The 22,431-nt window shown below is 40.5% G+C and overlaps 1 protein-coding gene across 1 annotated transcript in view; it reads right to left on the bottom strand.

Annotated features, from left to right (window-relative positions):
• Window positions 1-892: 892 nt before the first annotated feature.
• LOC138847791 (vomeronasal type-2 receptor 116-like) overlaps window positions 893-22,431 on the bottom strand; it is a 41,223-nt gene continuing 19,684 nt past the window's right edge. Inside the window, exons 3-9 of the mRNA XM_070067591.1 lie at window positions 14,278-14,359; window positions 13,939-14,102; window positions 10,544-10,829; window positions 9,370-10,176; window positions 8,135-8,362; window positions 7,666-7,789; window positions 893-1,827 (exon numbers count right to left, since the gene is read on the bottom strand). Coding sequence (XP_069923692.1) covers window positions 893-1,827; window positions 7,666-7,789; window positions 8,135-8,362; window positions 9,370-10,176; window positions 10,544-10,829; window positions 13,939-14,102; window positions 14,278-14,359 — 2,626 coding nt within the window. The remainder of the gene's footprint in view (window positions 1,828-7,665; window positions 7,790-8,134; window positions 8,363-9,369; window positions 10,177-10,543; window positions 10,830-13,938; window positions 14,103-14,277; window positions 14,360-22,431) is intronic.

Raw genomic sequence — 22,431 nt, 5'->3', positions numbered from 1 at the left:
GGTTAGCGCCCTGGCCTGAAGCTCCAGCATTCCATATGGGGGCCAGGTCGGGACCCGGTGCTCCATTTCTCCTCCAGCTCTCAGCTATTGCCTGACAAAGCAGCAGAAAATGGCCCAAGTTTCTGGGACCCTGCACCAAGAACCTCTGTCTCCTTTCTTCAGATCAGTGCAGCTCTATCCAATGTGGCTAATAGGAAGTGAACTGAACAGATGGAAGACCTCTCTGCCTCTGCCTCTCCTCTCTCTGTGTAAACTCTTTCAAATAAATGAATAAATCTTAGAAAACAGCAAACGTGTAACTCATTTTATTAAAATAAGAATATTACAATGTCCACCAGGTGACAATGAAAACACAGAAAAGAAAAGCAATGAAAAGTTTCAAGGAGAGCCTTTATCTGAGATCAGTTTGTGTTTGTGAACATGAAACACAGGCTAAGAAATTTATACACAGTATTATTTTTGAAGAAAGGAGGATTGGGACCAACATGAGGGTGTAGTGGAAATAGCCACCACTTGTAAATATGAAATCCCATGTGGGTGCCAGTTCATATCCTGGCTGTACCACTTGGAATCCAGCTTCCTGTTAATGATCCAGAAAAAGCAGTAGAAGATGGCCTAAGATGCTGACACTCCAATGGACAACTGAAATGATCTTGGTTTGCCAAGAACCAGCACTGGGCCACAGCAGATATCTTCAGTGTCTTTGACCAGATGGAAGGTTTCTCCCACTCTCCCTTTCTTTTCTATGAATTGGTGCTTCAGAACAAAAACATTTTAAGAGAAGCATAAACTGTTCATAAGAAGGTTACATTCTGCAATTTATTTTATAACATCAGAATGCAAAATCGGTTTTATAAATCTTAGTCTCTAACAACTGAAAACTGCGAGAGCCTTAAGAGCTACACTTCATAACATCTGTTTCCTTGGAAACTATTCTATCCCTGAATCCTTTCAAAGCATTCTTCTCAGGTCTGAAGAGAATAATGTAGCACTTGGGGACAAAGATGCAGCCCAGGAGCCCTGCACTGGAGCACAAGATGGAGAAGACCTCCACGGCAACCATAAACTTCCCCTTGGTGCTGTGGTAGACAGGCAGGAAGGTCACCCACACACTGCAGAACACCAACATGCTGAACGTCAGGAACTTGGCTTCATTGAAAGTGTCAGGAAGATTCCTGGCTTGGAAAGCCACAGTGAAGCTTGCCAAGGCCAAGGAGCTCAGGTAGCCCAGGACACAGTAGAAAGCAGTGACTGAGCCCTTGTTACACAACAGGATGATGTGGCCATGCTCAGAGTGTGCATCTGTGTCAACAAATGGAGGAGAAGTCCCAAGCCAGATGGCACAGAGAGCCAGTTGGATCAGGGAGCAGATGGGAATAATGGAGTTAGGTACCCCTGATATCAGCCAGTGTCTCATCCTTCTCCCTGGGGCAGTGACCTTGAAGGCCAGAACCACAGTGATAGTTTTGGCCAGGACTGTGGAAACAGCCACGGTGAACACCACTCCAAATGTGGTCTGCCCTAGGACACAGGTGGCTGTGTTGGGACGACCAATAAACAGTAAGGAGCAGAGGAAGCAGAAGATGAGGGCAATGAGCAGGATGTAGCTGAGACAACGATTGTTGGCCTTGACTATGGGAGTGTCTCGGTGCTTCACAAAGACCCCAAGAACAGCAGCTGTTAGAACATTGAAGCACACAGCTGTGCAGACCAGGGTCATCCCCAGGGGCTCTTCATAAGACAGAAAGGTCAGTTTTTTGTAGACGCACCGGTCTTGCTCGGTGTTGGCATACTGAAGATCCAGACACTTCATACACTGGTCCATATCTAGTGAGAAATGTAATAAACATCATCCCAAGTTCAGTTATATCTGATTCACAAGTACCTTCTAGAATACCCAACATAGCTAGTTTAGGCAAATGGTCCTTATTTGATGTGAATGACAGCATATAAAATGACATATAAAATTATTGGCAATTATTTATGTCCATCTTCCTCATGTTAGCCAGTTAATACTTCATCTTCCTGAGTACCTTACATAATGATGAGTACATTCTCTTTTTCTCCTAACAAAGTCCTAAGGGCTACTCTCTGAACCTATTCATGGTGCTTTAAAAACATACCTTAACCTCTGTTATTTTAACACCACAAATTCCTTCTTCATTGGTTCTTCAGATTGGGAACTGATGATCAAGATGCCAGAGGGTTGCATGTGTGGTGAGGGCTACTCTGCCCATATACAGCGCACATTCTGCTGCATGCTCACTTGGAACAAGATCAAGCAGCAGCTCTGTTTTTAAGTTTTTATTTAATGATTGCATTTTTCATACATTCACCTTTAGGAATATAGGGGTTCTTTTCCCTATACCCACCCTCCCACTCCAACTCCCATCACACCTCCTTCTCCCTCTTCCTCTACCATCTACTTCTTCATTATGGTTCATTTTTAGTTTGATTTTAAATACAGAGGACCAACTCCATGTTAAGCATAGATTTCAACAGTTTGTATCCACACACACAGACCACATATAGAGCACAGTTTAGGAACAAAATTTGCAGTCGATCCTCACAGTACAACTCATTAGGGACAGCGGTCTTACATGGGGACTAAGTACACAGTGACCTCTGTTGTTACTTTAACAATTAACATGTTTATGTATGTATGATGTCAGTGATCACCTGAATCTCTTGTCATGGTCTGCCAAGGCTATGGAAGCCTTTTGTGACCAGAGACTCCATCGGTATTTGGACAGGGTCATACACAAAGTGGTTGCTCTCTCCTCTCTTCAGACAAGAATGCATCCCTGTTTGGTGACCCTTTCTTTCAACAGAGGTCTCACAGAGATCCACCATGTAGTCTATTTTTTGCTGCTGAGTCGTGGCTTTCCATGCCTGAAATGAGCCCTTTTTGTAATAGTGCTATTCCCTCTGTACTCTCATGGCCTATTCAACCACCCAATGGTTGCAGTCTTTGTTTTAATGAGTATTCATTTATTTATAATTTACATGAATGTCAGAGTTTCAGAAAGAGGAGGAGAAGCAGAATGGAGAGAGAGAGAGAGAGAGAGAGAGAGAGAGAGAGAAAGAAGGAGAGGAGGACAAGGAGAAAGGGAAAGAGGGAAAAAGAGGAGGGGCAGATCTTCCCCCAGTGATTCACACCCCAAAAGACATTAGTAGCTGGAACTAGGCTGTTTTGAAGCCAGTAACTGGGTGCTTCTTCTGGGCTTCCTGTATTAGTGTGTGCTCCGAAACTTGGGCCATCTTCAGCTGCTTTCCCAAGCATCAGGAGAGAGCTGCATTGGAAGTGAAGCAGCTGGGACTGAAACTGCTGACCAACTGGGATGCTAGCATCCCAGGCAGAGGCTTAACCTACTATACCACAGCACTGGCCCCGGGTTCCCACTCTTAATATCATGGGCTGGGAGATATACTTTGTGAATTTGGGTTGCACAGAAATCACCAGGTGTCTCACTAAAACATATCTCTTTAAGGTAGAATCTGGATTATGTCATGATAGGGGAATACACTGATTGACAAACCACCATTAGAAGGCAAATGGTCAAGTTCTAGAGAAACACAGAACAGCTGTAGTTGATAACAGCTGGATTATTTGCCAGCATTGAACATTTTCATCAAGGAACACACTAGGATGCTGCCTGTAATCAAAGTCAGTCTGTAGATCAGCTTGAAACTTACTGGCATATTTCCACTTTCCTGTCTTTTTATCCCTTAACATGAAAGTTCTCTCCAGCCCTGTCTGTATCCTCTTATTTTCAATATATTGCTCCATCGATGACTGATGTCTCAACTTGCAGATTTCTTCCAATATTTAGTTAGTCTTACCTTTGGATATTTCATACTTTTGAGACATTACAAGTGCCGGACATGCTCAGGCTGACTTGCCCCAAGTGGTGGAGTTGGAAGCATACCAGGGGATTCCAATTCAATCCCATCGAGGTGGCATGTACCAATGCCATCTCACTGTTCCAGGTGATCAGTTTCAGTTCACAGTTGGTCATGGTGGAGGGACTGGGAGTCAAAGGGAGCACATAGACAAGTCTAGTACCTGCTAACGCTAACCGATGGAGTAAATAAAGGGGAGAGTGATCCAACATGGGAAGTGAGATACTCAGCAGACTCATAGAATGGCAGATGTCCTAAATAGCACTCTGGCCTCAGAATCAGCCCTAAAGGCATTCGGAGCTGGCTGAAAAGCTCATGAGAGTATTTCAGGCATGGAAAGCCAAGACACTCTGGCAAAAGATCTCTGCGAGTGAGATCCCAGTGGAAAGAACAGGTCATCAAAGAAGGAGGTATCTTTCTCTGAAGGGAGGAGAGAACCTCCACTTTGACTATGACCTTGTCTAAACAAGATAAGAGTCGGAGAACTCAGAGGGCTTCCATAGCCATGGAAACTCATGACTGGAGCATAGGGAGATTACTGATGCCATAGACAGGAGTGTCAATTGGTAAAGTCAACAACAGGAGTCACTGTGCACTTACTCCTCATGTAGGATCTCTATCCTTAATGTGCTGTACATTGAGATTTAATGCTATAACGAGTACTCAAACAATATATTTCACTTTGTGTTTCTATGGGGGTGCAAACTGTTGAAATCCTTACTTAATGCATACTAAACTGATCCTCCGTAAAAAAAAAAAAAAAAAAAAAAAAAAAAAAAAAAAAAAAAGAAGTTATCAATTCCCAACTTGACTCTCACTGGGATTAAACATGACAATAGGTCAAAAAAAAAAAAAAGTGCCAACTTTCATAGCTTTGTTTTCTAGATTTGGTAAGGAAAAGTTACTGCTTTGTACAGTTTTGTATACCAGTACTACTTATTTCAATTATCAATTCACTGATTTCATTACACCATCCCAATATCACTTTTTTTTGACAGAGTGGACAGTGAGAGAGAGAGACACAGAGAGAAAGGTCTTCCTTTGCCGTTTGTTCACCCTCCAATGGCTGCCGCCACTGGCGCGCTGCAGCTGGTGCACTGCGCTCATCCAAATGCAGGAGCCAGGTGCTTATCCTGGTCTCCCATGGAGTGCAGGGCCCAAGCACTTGGGCCATCCTTCACTGCACTCCCTGGCCACAGTAGAGAGCTGGCCTGGAAGAGGGGCAACCAGGACAGAAACCGGTGCCCCGACCGGGACTAGAACCCAGTGTGCCGGCGCTGCTAGGTGGAGGATTAGCCTATTGAGCCGTGGTGCCAGGCAAATGTCATTCTTTTTTGACAATATGCATGGAGCCGAATCTCCTGTGTAATTTTTTGTAGAAGTTGCGTTCTTTCGTCAACTTTGTATCCAATCTTCAGCTGTAATTTCCATGTTTTGTAGCATTCTAAAATACTCTTTAGGATTGAAAGCTAATCCTTCTTTTTGTCATGTTTGAGTGGTTTTGTTCTTTGTTTACAATTCGTAGATCACTTAGATTTTTTTTTTTTTTTTTTTTTTTTTTTTTTGACAGGCAGAGTGGACAGTGAGAGAGAGACAGAGAGAAAGGTCTTCCTTTGCCGTTGGTTCACCCTCCAATGGCCGCCGCGGCCGGCGCGCTGCGGCCGGCGCACCGCACCGATCCGATGGCAGGAGCCAGGAGCCAGGTGCTTTTCCTGGTCTCCCATGGGGTGCAGGGCCCAAGCACCTGGGCCATCCTCCACTGCACTCCCGGGCCACAGCAGAGGGCTGGCCTGGAAGAGGGGCAACCGGGACAGAATCCGGCGCCCCGACCGGGACTAGAACCCGGTGTGCCGGCGCCGCTAGGCGGAGGATTAGCCTAGTGAGCCGCGGCGCCGGCACTTAGATTTTTTTAACTATTTTTCCTCAGTTATGCTAATTATTATTACTTTTTCATGTATTATAAACTGAATCAGATTTTATGAAACTCTTTAGGCATGATGTAGCCAATTTAAAAACACTGTTGGATTTACATTGAGATTTCAAATGTATGAATTTATTTCAACAACAGTGTCTTACAATTGCATTTTGCTGAAATATCTGGCAGTATTTGATCCATCAACCTGAGATGTTCCCATAGAAGAAACAGAATTTTTCCATTTTTCCTGTTCTCTATAGGAGTTGAGAAAGGAGTTCATCTGAAAATTGTTTATCACAATTCAAGTATTGGGAATTATTTTAATAACTGTGAGGATATTTGGATTTTTCAAATATGGCTCAACATATTTCATAATATTTCTATCTGAGAATATCTGAATTTCTTCTATATTTTTCAATGTATCAGAATTAAATGATTAATAAGCTCTAATATTAGTATTTTTATATCTAAATAGACCTCTTCAGCTCTCTTTGTGTATACACACACACAGAGTAATCATATTGTTCGCACTGTTCCATCTTGCTGAGGTTCATAAATCTTTCTTGTTTAGGATCACCAACTTTAAATTCTTCCAATTTTTACTTACTTCAATTTCCTTATAATGTCCACATTTTACCTTCAAGGTCTTGTGCTGAATTTGCAGTCATTGACCTACCTTGGTATGCATACTTATTTTTTTAAAGACAGAGTTACAGAGGGAGGTAGAGACAGAGTGAGGTCTTCCATCTGCTGGTTCACTCCCCAGATGGCTGCAGCAGCCAGAGCTGTGCTGATCTGAAGACAGGAGATTCTTCGGAGTCTCTCATGTGTGTGCATTGGCCCAAGGACTTGGGCCATCTTCTACTGCTATCCCAGGCCACAGCAGAGAGCTGGATTAGAAGAGGAGCAGCTGGGACTAGAACTGGTGCCCATATGGAATGCTGGTGCTTCAGGCCACGGCTTAAACTCACTGTACCACAGTGCCAGGCCCACTATGCATACTTATTACCATGTATGTCAGGTTGAGTTCTTTTGATATGAATTTTATAAATGTGTGTACATATGTAAGCATAAGAAGGTTCTTGAAGATTTATATTTTGAGCAGCAATGACTTTTGTCAAAGGCTAAGATTAGCCCCATTTGTGATATTTGATGAGTATCATCCTCAGGATGATATACTGCATGATTTCTAAGATAGTTTTTCACATAACACACAGTTTGTGTAGAGTTGCACTTTCTCACTCCAAGCATGCTACACTTGAATTTTGTTGAAAGCACTTTTACCTATACAAGCACAAGGAACTCAGACATGAGTTTTCCTATACTGAATTAGCACATACATCACACTACTCCCATGGACTGTACTCTGTTGCCAGAACCTTTCATTATCAACAATAAGTTTCAAAACATTTGAATGATACTAAATACATGGTGCAAATAACTACTCATGCAACACAAGCAAAAACTGGAAAATCTTTATGATACATGGGATAACATAGCTCTGACTCATGGCTAAATCTTAGAAATGCCACACTGTTTTATGGGGTGAATATTCTCCAATCTTGGTTTCTATTCATTTTTTACCATATGTATATCAGCCTGAACTCCAACATGGTCAGCATTCCAGAGACATTCAGTCTTTTGTATGCTTTCATAAATAATACAGAGAGTGTATTGTGGAAAGTTTTATCCTTTTGTGGATTATTATTGATTATAAGGATTAATTGCTACCTGAGGGGGGGGAAGACTGTTCTCAGCAGTCATATTCCACAGATTTTCTTTCCATGGATAAGTTGATAATTTAAGAAACAGGTGGTAACTTCTCCAAGAGGCAGGCACTGACTTACCTGTCTGATTGGAAATCTCATTCTCAGGACAAGGTGTGCAATCAAAACAACAGGCAGGCTTTCCCTCAAGAGGGGTTTTCCTGAATCCAGGGCTGCAACTCACACTGCATACCGAGTGTGGAATCTGAGAAAAAATCAGATGAGTGTTGGTCGTAATTCAGACTATAAATTAAGTTCCATGTAGAGGGTTTTCAAGTCCTGCAAACCTGTTCACTGAAACTGTAAACACCTGTTTCTGACACAATGACAACATTCCATTTGATTTTCTTAAATAGATTCAAAAGACTTGCACGAACAAATGTGTGTACTGTCCATCCTCAGACACTAAAAACATAAGAAAGTATTTGGATTGGAAGTGGAGTGGTTTAATGTCTCTAAGTGTCTTTTGAATAAGCCATACTGCACATACTCCCTTAGCAGTTGGGGGGTAACAATGTGTCATGTGAACCTTATGATCAGTCCTACTTACCTCTGTAATTCCTGTGGCCCACTCTATCAAATTCTCAGAGAGAGACAACTGTTCACTCTGTGAAACGTATGGGGAAAACCGTCCTACTTTAACCTTACGTCCAAAACCATATGGAAAATTCCAAAAGTTGAGAATGTCATATTCAGCTTCCAAATTTCTCTTGTGATTCAAATTCACTAGGTCACCAGCTGGATTGGTAAATTGGAGATTCTTCAGAAATGGGTGCAACTGAAAAAATGCATCATATTCTCATGACGACTGCCCAAGTAATAACACATGAAACCCAGGTTAGAGAAAACCTCTCTTTGTCTGTAATCACAAATAAACAATAGAACCTGTTTAGGACCACCCAATGAATTGAAGGAAAAAAAAAAAACCTGATGAGAACTACATCAAGGTAAGTATGATTTCACTCATTTTTCTACAAAAACAAGGGGAATCAAAAATATCTAGCTGTGAGTTTCAGACTATTTCCTTTTTTTTTTTTTTTGACAGGCAGAGTGGACAGTGAGAGAGAGAGAGACAGAGAGAAAGGTCTTCCTTTGCTGATGGTTCACCATCCAATGGCCGCCGTGGCTGGCACGCTGCTGCTGGTGCACTGCGCTGATCTGAAGGCAGGAGCCAGGTACTTGTCCTGGTCTCCCATGGGGTGCAGTGCCCAAGCACTTGGGCCATCCTCCACTGCACTCCCTGGCCACAGCAGAGAGCTGGCCTGGAAGAAGGGCAATCGGGACAGAATCTGGTGCCCTGACCGGGACTAGAACCTGGTGTACCGGCACCACAAGGTGGAAGATTAGCCTACTGAGCTGCAGCGCTGGCCAGATTCAGACCATTTCCAATAGTACATTCCAAGCTGCCAATACTCATTTTCTCAGTGTACCTAGGAGAACTATCTGTAATAAAGTTACTAGAATAAAGAACTGTGCAAATTATATGAGATTCCTTATGTTCATTGTAGATGAACATCCTCAGTGACGTTTGAACCTGAAAATAATTACTGTACTGCTGAAGTTGAAAATGGAATAACACAGTCTAGGTATTTCACATGTCAAAATTAAATTGACAAATTGGAGAGTATTTTTAAGTCACAGCATTGATGCTTATCCAAATTACCTTCCCACTTTTCATTGGAGCCCTTTTGCTAATGACAAATTACAGGCAGAGGACTGAACACCTGCAGAAGCTCTTAAGGGGATCACTTCAGGAGTACATGTCAACAATGGAAACCAAGTTACCTGCCAGGGAGAAAATGCCACCTTTGCCCCATTGTTCACTGGCTGCATTTCTACCTCTTGTAGAAGCATCTCATGTATACTATGGGCCACAGCATATACAGCATTGTATATGTTGTAACTCCCATCACTCATGGTCATATCAAAATGATGCGGAGGCAATGATTCCAAGGAAGCATTCAGTGGGCAGTTCTGCAAAGTTTTACAGGATGTCCCAGTAACTGAGCAATTAAAAGCCAGCGACCAGAATCTGGAGAGGTAAGAGTCTTCTGGGTACTTGGAAGGGTTAGCTGTCCGAAGAAAGTTTTTGAAACCAGAGATCTCACTATGGTGGTCTGAAAAAATGAGGGTCCCATGGAATGAGTGGAACAGGAAAGGTTCCTCAGAACTGGCAAAATCCCATTGTGAAGTGGTGACCCAGACTTTCCACATCATTAACTCCCTCCATGAATGAAAGCTGGTGCCTATGAGTGACTCAGTGACACAGAAAAGAATCACCACATTTGCTGATGATTTTAGGATCTGTATATGAAACATACTTTGGAATGAAGAAAGTGCCTCTACAGTGGCTGGGATCAATTCCACAAAGTCTACACAGATGCCATTCTTCTGCAACTCTACTTTCAAATCAGTCATAAACTTAATACCTTTTGGGAGGTCTGAGATGGCCAAACCCACCCAGGTCCACCCAAAGTGGAGCATCAAGGAGACCATGCCACGGGCCAGAGAAGTGTCTTTGGGGGCCATCTGATAGAGGGAAGGAAACTGACCACTGTCACTCAGAAGAGGTTCAAAAGGCCCAAGAGTCAGCTAAGGGAAAAGGCAAGAAATCTGTGTAAGGTTATTGTCATAGTGTAAAATATTATTCCTGAAAAAATTTAAGCAGATAATGGAAATGTCAGATTTTAGAATATTTCATTTTTCTCATCTCTCACTACATGAGATCTTCCTAGTTCATGAATCATTAGACTCACAGGTTGAGAAAAACATTTCTCCTTTTCACTCACCCACACCGCTGCTTCAGAAGAAATGTAGCTAATCCACAAAATCTCTGTGCGCATTCTCTTTAGATCACATACTGTGTCAAATGTATAAGGTCTCTGTCACTTTAATTTTTGGTTCTAAGTAAGGCACCTAAGATGATGTACTTTATCCCACTTTTTCACTACACACTCACCTGTGGAATTTTGTAGAGTTCCAGCAGTGTCCCCATTTGGACAGCAGTGCTGCTTTCTGATATTACAGCAACAGACTTGCTCTGTTTCCTACATGTGTAATTAGGAATGTGCTTTTCCAGTCCCGCAAGCCAAATGAAGGGGTTCTCCATCACAGTCATATGACTGTGCATGACATTGTAGAGACCAAATCCCAAGGTCATGTTGGGTAATAGATGGGGGTTTTTGTTGATCTCCTCAATAGCGAAAACCAAGGCCAGAACATACTGGTAGTTTTTGGACTGAAACCTGCATGAAAGGCACAAGGATCTTTAAGGGAAAAGCCTCCAATCCAGATTATCATCAATTCTGTGATTACTGTGGCAGATGGATTGGTCATGGCCAAAATTCATATGTTCTAATCCATATGTGTAGATTTGCTGAGTACAGAGTGTGAACTGTTGTATTTGCAGGACACATGTCCTCACCAGAACCAAAGCTGCTACCAACTTTTACTGGTTTCCAAGCCTAAATGATTCTGAAAAATTAGATCTGCTTTTACATCATAATGTCTTGGGCATGTTATCCCATGGTTGTCCATGCAGACAAAGAACGTGATCTTATTTTTGGATGCACACCTCATCAATTTAAATCACCTCTGGCAACAGCTACCTCTTCTAAGTGTTTGTATTTGATATCTACAGTAAATACTACAACAGGCTCTGGAATGCCCTCTCTAAAGTTCATGCACACCTAGGAGTACACTCCAGTTGTCAAAGAAAGCATGACAAGGAAACGCGTATCATCTTTAGCACTGCCTCTAAATGTTTCCTACATCCACAAACTACAATGATTCTTCATCTTACCACATCATTAAGTGCTTCTTGAAATAGCAGTCATACGATCATAAGGTTGCAGGTTGTAAAGGGAAAAGAGAGTAACTCAATTGAAGGCTATGTGTTCAAAAAGAGGGATGATGTCACAGTACTGAGAATGGTAGATGGGAGTCTGTAATTGATCCTGAAAAATCTCTTCCCCATCATACTTACCCATCAACCAGCATCACAAGTCAAGAAAATAAAATCGAATTCAGAGATTGAAAGAAGGGAAATAGTGAAAAGGGAGGAGTACTTTAGAGAAGCTGGAAATACTCCCTAGGTGAACATGAATCACTGGGCTACGAGGCACCTGATGCTTTACAATTAAGCCAGTCATGCATTTAGAACACTAAACATATGTGAAAGTAAATCATTATGAGTAGTATCAGTATTTACTCCAAACCGGCCTTCTTCACTCACGTTTTCCTACAATATTGAATATAAATAGCCTTACATGTGAAGGAAATGATGCATTTCTACTTTTCATTATGAGTGATATCAGTATTTACTGCAAACAGGCCTTCTTCACTCAACTTTTCCTACAATATTGAATATAAATAGCCTTCCATGCAAAGAAAATGATGCATTTCTACTTTCTAGGATCTGACATTTCACAAAAAATGCAAATGAGGAGCCCCTTGTATTTATTTCTGATGTCCTGTGTGTTAATTCCTTATGAATAGACCAGGCCACAAACACTGCTTGTTAAGGGTCACTGTGTGCTCCAGAGGAAGTGACCGTTTTTCAGTTCTTGGTCCTTGCTGTAACATAATATGGATATATGTACGCATATTATATATGTATTCTCTCTATATATCTATACATAGGTATACTATAACCATGCACACAGTAGCTATATATATAGTTTTTTATGTATATATAATTTGCATACATATTTGCTATCCAAATATGTCATTCATACTTTGTAGAATGAGGAAATTTGAAAATCATTATTATGAATCAAATAAAATTCAGTTTTGTATTTCATATATCTGTTTCTCTCCTCATTACTATGACACTTCCATTGTTCCGCATCCTCTCATTTCTTTCTCCAGCTGCTGCCTTGTACCAAAATGTCTAGATGGCCCTTTGACACACTGGAATTTGTAAGAGTTTATCTCTTTTATGCTGTGTTCTTTATCTCTAAAAACAGTTTATCAGTAACTGTTGTATATTCTAAAGTTAGTGAAGCTAACATTGGAAGGTATAACACCTAAATCTATTGACAGTTAAGTATTTCTTGTTTTTCCAAGTATCATCAACACAGATATTTTCCCTGGGTTTATTAAGATTTGATTATGATCACCAGTTTGCATGGCATACATCTTGGAGAAACTTGGGCTCTATTCATAGCCTCTTTTCCTACTACTGGAAAGTCACTATTTCCTCATCTCCATCATTAAGGGTACACTTAAATGATGTGCTGCATGCATAACCATGGGGAATACTACTACTAATGAATAAATATTTCATGAATTGGACCCCATGGACACATATTAAGTTAGGTAAATTTATAAAAATCAATGTGAAGTGAGTAATATTGCTACACCAAGCTAGTATCCATTAGATTTTTTTCTGCAGAGATATTTGGACAAATGCCTAAAATACTGAATCAGTTTCATCACCTTGGTGGCAACAACTATACTTCTCAAATCCATTTGCTTTAATGATACTGAAATGATCTATGTCCTAATAGCTACCTTCTACCAAAGTTCTATGCAGAGGCAACCTACTTCCTGTAGCCTTACAGTAGAAAACAATTAGAAAATTGGCACCCTCATAAACAGGTTTGAAGAAAACAATTCCGCTGTCCTACAAGATACTATATTCTGCATGCATGAAATTTATATATTCTATATATGTATATGTAATATTTATATTTAGTTATAAATAAAGGATCTTCAAGAGGGGCAAAAACAGAATAATCCCCCTTAAGAAATCTATTTTGCCGAGAAAAGGCAGAATCAGGGAAACACTATAAATGTAGTAAATTACAACCATTGAAATTCTTTATGGGTATATTCATCAGTAAAATATAATTATTATATTTGTGCAAAGCTGTTGCCCTGAGATTACTTTTACATAGAAAAAAATTTTGAATCTTTTCTCCTTTACAACTGTAGAAGAAATGAAGTGTTCTCATGGCCCCAAATCTAGTACGTAGCAGAAAAGAGTGTGAGCACATGTGGAAGAGCTCATGTAATTCAGTTCATTCATTTCAGTGCATGGGTTCTGTAAGAATCTACTACTGAGGCACAATAGTCCCCTGAGCTGATGAAAGTGGACAGGGAAGGATAGGAGGATACTGACCAGACTCTGGTTCCCCCTCTGATAAGACAACATTTCCCTGAGCCATCCACGGTGCCAGGCAGAAAGAAATGTCTTCCTCATGCCCCAAATCAATTACCAGCAGTTTTTAGGAGGGACAGAAGATGGACATGGCAGGGATACAGAACATATTTGCCTATCCATTTGCAGACCCAATAACAAGTAGCTAATATGTAAATAAATGGAAAATGGTTATGGCAAGGAGAACTTACCATCTGAATCTGCGATATTTGATGAAACTTCTCTCGATTCTGGGAACATCATATGTGTAAATGTGCAAAAAAGCAGTGATCTCAATATCTCCATCCTTGTAAAAACTCTGTTCCATCTGGGAATAGCAGTCGTGACCATCCTGACATGTCACAAGGAGATACAGCTGCAGAAAGAGCAAGAGAAAAATCAAAGAAAACATCTGTGAAAAACCCTATGAGACAAGAGCAGTGGAACATGCAGGGTCATGCAGGTGGATACATAGTGTGTGTGTGTGTGTGTGTGTGTGTGTGTGTGTGTGACTGCTTGAAACAAGTCACTTTAATACTGTTCCATCTGACCTCTTTCCACCAGCTGTCCACTCGTCCATGGGGGAATCTGATACTTTTCTGCCCCGAGGCTCTGTAGTTCAGGTCTTCTGTCCTGGTGAAAAACACAAGTAGAAAAACATGTTTGTGAATCATCCTCTTCACCTAGGTGCCAGGATTTCCTCCAAGTCCATGGAGACAAAGATTCAAGGAAGAAACCCCTGATAGTTACATTTGTTGCAAGGGTTTGTAAATAAACCACTCCATGAACTTTCGAAAATTATGTACCAGGATTGCATCAGAGGGCATGAAGGGAGGCATCAGGTGAGGCTTTCAGTAAGCTTTCAGACCAGAAATCTCCAGTATCACACACAACAATGACTCAAAGTGCAACAGGGCAGCCTCCCTCAACCAGTGTTCTGGGCAGCCACAGATCACTTTGATAGCACATAGACCCCAAACCAATCCTGTTTACAAAGATACCCACTAGGACATGTGGTTTTCAATCACTGTGAAACCAGTAATCAGCCTGAATTCAGATATGTCCATTCTGCATTTCTAATCACTTCATCTTTAGTTGTAAAACATAAAAAACTTCCATGTTGCTGTTAACCATGGTAATCCCATGATGATCTGCTTTTGCACCTACAACCTTGGTTGGTGCTCACATGAGAACCTGGGACTATTTGAGTACTTATACCTTTTTTACTCTAAGCAGACAATACCAGCTGGAAGTCACCTCTTTATTCCCACCACCACAAACACCAAGGTCAGGATCATGCCTGCAGACACCTATACTTCTTGAATGCAAGTGACTTTCAGGATGCTTATGTAGGACACCATCAGGGCAGCTAGGTACCATTAAACCTTTGCCAAACCACAGACTGTACAAGACGAGAGTGAACAAAATGGATATCATGTCCTATAGGCAATAATGAGGATCAACACTGACTAATCATTTGTGCTTGTATACCTGTGTGAGGTATTGCCAATAGAATAAATCTAATAAGGGGGGTAAGAAGGGCATATATGCGAACTCTATTTTTCCACTCAAAAGTTTTTTAAACTCAAATTACTGTAAATGTGGTGGCTAATATGTTAAGTAAAACACATTTTTCATTGCTTAGCCACTTCTCTGATGCCATTAGGGAGATTTTGATTAGGGGTACATGCAAAGTGAGATGCAGTATAGGAACAAAATACCAAACAGAATTCAGTGACTTGCCTAAAATTGAAAATATAATTTCTTGATGAGTTAAACTTATTACTGGTACATTGATGAAGCTTGTTGTCTATTCAGTTAAACAAGAAACATAAATCTAAATCAGAGAGCAAGCATCCACTGTTCTCTCTAATGTGTAGGAAATAAAAATAGAGTCAATCTTAATGCACTCCATTCACTGAAAATAAATTGGGAATGGAGAGGATGAATTCCATGCAATGAGGAGGCTTCAGAAAATTCATGGAAAATATGTGTTATGAAACAGTTATGGACGAATTTTTTTAAAAATTAGCACCCAGATTTATTCAATATTTTTGCTTAAGTGTTTCTTTTATATTTAACATTTTCATCTTCTATATCCTTAATGCTGCATTTGACATTTTTTATAGTATGTGATGAATGCTTCAATTATAGAACTTCAGACTTAATTCAGGGAAATATATATTCTAATTACATAAACTTATATGGAATCTGAAATCATACATTTATGTCAAGTTGAACTTTAGCAACAACATCATAAAAGTTGATAATATTTTTTCTATTTGAGACTTCTAATAATTTATATTGAAGTCCAATATCATGTAGGTTATTGCAAAGCAATTTCCAAAAATAAAAATACGTGGACATTTGAATGGGTAGGTACAGAGTTCTCTGTGTGTACAGGGAACACACACATGAACTTACACTCATTCTACATCGAGAACACTGTCTCCAATGGACTATCCTGGACTATCTTCTCAGGCTCAATACACTTCAAATCAAAAGTAGAAATTGTCCCTTTTTCCCCACATCCTCGCCAGCATCTGTTGTTGGTAGATTTCTGTATGTGAGCCATTCTAACCAGGGTGAGGTGAAACCTCATTGTGGTTTTGATTTGCATTTCCCTGATTGATAGTGACCTTGAACATTTTTTCATGTGCCTGTTGGCCATTTGGATTTCCTCTTTTGAAAAATATCTATTGAGGTCCTTGGCCCATCTCTTAAGTGGGTTGTTGGTTTTGTTTTTGTGGAGTTTCTTGATCTCTTTGTAGATTCTGGTTATTAACCCTTTATCTGTTACATACTTTGCAAATATTTTTTCCCATTCTGTCGGTTGTCTCTTCACTCTCCTGACTGTTTCTTTTGCAGTACAGAAACTTCTCAATTTGATGCAATCCCAATAGTTGATTTTGGCTTTGACTGCCTGTGCCTCCCGGGTCTTTTCCAGAAATTATTTGCCTGTGCCAATATCTTGAAGGGTTTCTGTTGGTGGGAATGCAAACTGGTCAAGCCACTATGGAAGTCAGTCTGGAGATTCCTCAGAAACCTGAAGATAACCCCACCATTCGACCCAGCCATCCACTCCTTGGAATTTATCCAAAGGAATTTAAATTGGCACCCTAAATGTTTATCGCAGCACAATTCACAATAGCCAAGACCTGGAACCAACCTACATGCCCATCAACGGTAGACTGGATAAAGAAATTATGGGATATGTACTCTTTAGAATACTATACCGCAGTAAGAAACAACGAAATCCAGTCATTTGTCCCCAAAGGGACAAATACCATATGTTCACCCTGATCGGTGACAACTGACTGAACACCAAAAAGGAAACCTGTTGAAGTGAAGTGGACACTATGAGAAACGGTGACTTGATCAGCATAGCCCTGACTGTTAATGAACAACTTAATACATTATGCCTCTTAGTAGTTTTTTTTTGGTCTGTTCTACTTAATATGACTGGTTTAATTCTGTAATTAATACACAGTTATTCTTAAGTGTTGAAAAAAAAGTAGAAATTGCTATAAGTACATGGTAACATTAATGTCATAGCAAGCAGTAAAGGAAACTAAGAAAATTAGGAATGCAGAGGTGAGCTGGCATGTAAGAACTCACTGTATCAATTCTCAGTAACTCCAAATTAGCTATGCTGGTATGCAAAGACTACAACATGGCATTTTTAACCATTCTGAATTATGTCCCAGACAAAAATCCCCAATTCCTCCAACTTCCAGCCATACTTAATCTGATGCAGCTCCTCTGCATATAACAGAACATGACACTTTGCTAGTGTTGCCATTTCTGGTAATCCATCAGGAATCTGTTTCTACCATCATCCATCTAACCTAGGAATAATACTGCTGATTACTGAAGAGAGACCAAGATGGCTGAATGAGAAGGACATACTGTTATAATCTAGGAGGAGATATAAAAGTAAAAGTGGAAGAAATACATTCTCCTGGGATAGTTAGAGAGAAAACCACAGTGGGAATTCTATGGAAGGAAGAAGAATGCTGTGGATCAGTGTGGAAGGTACAGACATGGAATATGTTCAAGGACACAACAGACAATCCCAGCAGCCAAGAACCAGAGAAAGCAACAGTGTTGGAGAGGGAGGGGAGATCAGACTGCAGTGCCTGAGCCACTGGTTATGTAATTGGAGGGAGAGATTTCAAGAGTCAACCACCTGAGAGAAAATTGGAGAATATGGCTACATATCCTTCCAGATACATGTTTCCAACATACAAATTAAAAAAACAGAAGGGACAGTACAAATATCATCGAAACTGCATAGAGGAATTGAACATACATTGCTGCACAAATAGAAGAGCCAAAGGCCTTACCAAGGGTGCTAAACATTAGTAAACTTGTAATACTATTCAAAATCACACTGAGATATCACCTCACATCTGCTCGATTGGCTACAATAACTTTTGTTTTAAAGATTTTGTTTGAATGGAAGATTGAGAGAGTGAATGTGAGTGATACAGTCAGAAAGAGAGAGAGAGAAAATATCTTCCATCCCATGGTTCACTCTCCAAATGATCACAACAGCTGGAGCTGAGCTGATCCAAAGATAGGAGCCAGGGGCTTCTTCAGGTCTTCCAAATAGCTGCAAAGGACCAAAGACTTGGGCCATCTTCCACTGCTTTCCCTGGCCATGAAAGGGACTTGGATCCTTAGGGATCTTTGGTAAATGTCTCCAACCATGATTATTATCAACTCCAAACTTAGAACTACTAGAGAAGGAATGTTTTGTGCAAATATGGGGAGGTTGAAATACTGCTCTGTAGCATGATTATAGTTGGTGAGGTCTTTGGGTGGTAATAGCAAATTTTTATGGCTTACCTAGTTGCTTTCTTGCAATTTTCAATATGAGACTGCACGGAGAGTTTGTTACATCTCTCTAACAGGTGAAGACTGTAAGAAGAGGAAAGGAAAACTATCTTTAGTGGAGGCAGGAAACGTGTCCTGGACAAACACCAACCTCATGTATATTGATCCTAGTCTTACCAGCCTCAGCAATTCTGAAAAATAAATTTCTGTTCTTAGGTCAAAAAGTCATGGTATGTTATGACTAACAAAACAAGTAAATTGGGATGAACACTAGTTACTCTCATTTGTGTCAACAGACAGCTCTCACAAGTCCTTGGATTTTGTATTTGTAGCAAATGCCAAAACAGGCTCTGGAATGTTCTATCTAAATTACATGTTCCACAAGGAAGAGAAACTGATTTTCAAAGGAAAGCAAAATGAATTAAATACAAATCAGTCTTGCTGAATTTTGCACATGTGCCATCATGTACCAAAAATGGTTATTTATATTAGCACATCATTAAATGACTCCTTGAACAGCATCATCATGAACATGACTTTTTGCAAGGTCTTGGGAAAGAATAATTCATCTGAGGGCTATGTGGCTAGCAGAGGCAGGATATCTAAGTGTGGAGAATGGTGGAGTACAAGGCTTGGCATTTATAACTGTTAAGCCTCCTCCTTTTCAAAACTGGGCATCAGCTCCCACCCCAAATCAGGAAACTAATTCAGATTCAAAGCCTGAATGAAGGAGAATCTTAAATGCAGAACATTTAGAAGATGTCAGAATCACTGGGGGGACTTCAAGTACTGTAGATCAAAAGGCACTGCACCTAGTGAAGCTGAATGGCTTCCATCTAGTTTTCTATGGAAATCTGAAAAGTATGTTCATATAAATAATGACTATTGGTAGCAGTTCTAACTGCAAATAGGTCTTATTCTCTGAATCTTAACTCCAGACATGCATGCAGTTTGACTTGCAGGTAAAGAAACACATCGTGCGTTTCTACAGCCACTGACACAAAACTTCCCCAAGGTTAGAACACAGGTGCCCTTTGTGTTTCAAGTGTCCTGAGTATTCAGTCATGATGAACAGTCTGTTTCATGTTGACGGCTTATACATGCTCGTATGTTCTGACCAGAAGAGGTATCTTTCAATTGTTGGGCATAGGATTTTATATGTTTCCAACATGACAAATTGTAAACTTGACTTTTCAAGTATCTCTTTATTATCTATGTTGCTTTCTGGGTGAGATAAGTGGAAAATTGCCATTCTAAGCAAAAATATATTTTCTGATCTGTATTTAGTCTTTCTCTTCTCTTCTTTGTCATTCTTCCAGGTTACCTGTAATTGCTCTGTCCCTTTCATTTCCTCCTCCTCCTCTTCTCTATAAAGCTGTATATGATGACTGCCAAAGAGGCTTTATGGGAGTTTGCAAGTGGATACGCTATATCATTCCATCCTTTATCTCTTCAAACAGGTCATCAGTGGTAAGAAGAGATTCTGACACTGGGAAATCTAACAGTTGGGGATTTAGTGGCTAAAGCATTTATTGTAAATTTAATATTCTTTTATTCTGCTGTCATCAACAAACATCTATTTTTCCTTCACGTGTTTAATGAGGTTACTTTATAAGGTGCTTCTTGCATGACTTTTCACTTGTGAGATACCTGTGTCCTTATGACAATCTTTTCCTCCACTTAGGAACCATGAGAGGCTGGTACTGTGGCTCAATAGGCTAATCTTCTGCCTTGCAGTGCCGGCACACCAGGTTCTAGTCCTGGTCTGGGTGCCGGATTATGTCCTGGTTGCCACTCTTCCAATCCTACTCTCCGCTTTGCCCAGGAGTGCAGTGGAGGATGGCCCAAGTGCTTGGGCCCTGCACCCCCATGGGAGACCAGGAGAAGCACCTGGCTCCTGGCTTTGGATCAGCTCGATGCACTGGCTGCAGCATGCTGGCCGTGGAGACCATTGGAAGCTAAAACAATGGCAAAAGGAAGATCTTTCTCTCTGTTTATCTCTCTCTCACTGTCCACTCTGCCCATGAAAAAATTTAAAAAAAAGAACCATGAGAGTTTCTCCTGGTCATGGGATAATCCCATGTTGAGTGAATTCATTTTCCTCTCTTGTCTCAGAGTTTATCTGGGATTCCCACATTAATTTGCCCCAGATGCATAGTGAAATACACATAAATCTTTTCCTTTTAGGATGGCTCTTAGCCTTTGTCTGTTGTTTTGTCTGCAAAAACATTCAACTGTTTGCAATCCATTTCTTTCTTCCTGGGGTTTTCTCATCTAGCAAATTTAGGGAAATAATCCAAATCATACTCTTTGAAAGACCTTGATTTGTGTTAAATGAAGAAGGGAAATCTAAAAACACAAGGAAGTAGAATTGGGCAGAGTCTCCTACTTACCACAGGATTCCTGCCTCTGTCTTCTGATGAGAAAACTGTGTGCACATAGCTGAGGCTCCAGACTTTGCTGAAGATCAATTTGGGGGCATTCATTGTGGCAGATGTGTGGATCTCTGCAAACTTCAGGTGTCGCTCTTGAGGAGCTGACCTGAGAGATTCCACAAGAAGGAGCCCATAAAACCATCCCCTACCCCTTCAGGTGCATTTACTGCAGTCTTGCAGGCAAGGTCAAATCCATACTCTGCCTCAGGCACCCTCTAGTGCCTGAGGGCGGTATTGACCCTGACTGAAAGGAAGGGAGACATGGGCATAAGAGCAGTAGACAGCTCCAAATCAAGACTGGGTCAACTGAAACATCCAAGTATAATGGAAAGGATCTCCATGGGAACATCAGATGGCTGTGCAGAAATAAACATGTATGTGTACAGGAAGTCTGAAAGACTATTTAGATAGGAGCTGCCTGTGAGCAATGGGATTGTAGTTGGTTTCCTTTTCTCTTTATAAATACTTAGATTCATTTGCATAAGGATACTATTGAACAATAAATGATAACCGGCCAATTTCACATTGAATTTAAAAATGAATGCCAATGTGTTTCCTTTTTAATGAAATAAACAAGCCTATAATAAAACAGACAAGTCATGAAAAGTAAGTCATCATAGAATATACTATTCAGATAATACATAAACATATGATCTAACTATGATTGATAGAAATTATAATCAGATATATTATTGGCACATTAACTCAGGACTTAGTTTTTGCATGCAAAAATGTAGAATTTCAGTTCCAGTGATCTTGCCTTTACAAACACACATACATACACAACAAAATTGTTTTGAAACTCAAGGACTCAGATACCAATTGACTTGGATATTAGAAGACACACATGCTAATGGCTATTCATACACAATTGAGTATGAATCAGGAAGTATTGCTATGTTCTGAGACAGCCACATAAAGTTATGATACCTCCCACCCAAGTGCTTCTCAGGCTATAGCTGCTAAAGACACTGTTGGAGGGTTTGGGGAGAAAGAAGTAATTCTATGAGGAACTGATGACTCTGCTGGAGATGATGGGGACATTTAATTTAAGATGCCTCAGTTAGGGAAAAGGCTCTCAAAAGGTAGTTGGAATCTGCATGATCTGGTGCTTCACCACTTATCTTTGAGAATAATGGAAACTGGAGCTGGGCAGTGGTGCAGTATGTTAAGTTTCCACCTTGAGTGCACACACTTTATAACCTCTGCTGGAGAGCACTAGGGAGAAAGGTACCCTAATCCACAGTTGGTGGGGATGTCAAATGATGCAGCACTGTGGAATACAGTATGGAAATGTCTGTGAAAGAAAACATATCTGCCATATGACCCAGTCAGCTGACTCCTAGGAATTTACCCGAACAAAATGAAATCAGCATGAAAAGGGGTCATCTGTACCCCCATGTTCATTGAAGATCAATTCAAAATAGCTAA

This window comes from Oryctolagus cuniculus, assembly GCF_964237555.1.
Source record: "Oryctolagus cuniculus chromosome 16 unlocalized genomic scaffold, mOryCun1.1 SUPER_16_unloc_1, whole genome shotgun sequence".
NCBI lineage: Eukaryota > Metazoa > Chordata > Mammalia > Lagomorpha > Leporidae > Oryctolagus > Oryctolagus cuniculus.
Note: the sequence above shows the minus strand (reverse complement) of the source record. Positions and strands in the feature narration are given on the sequence as shown.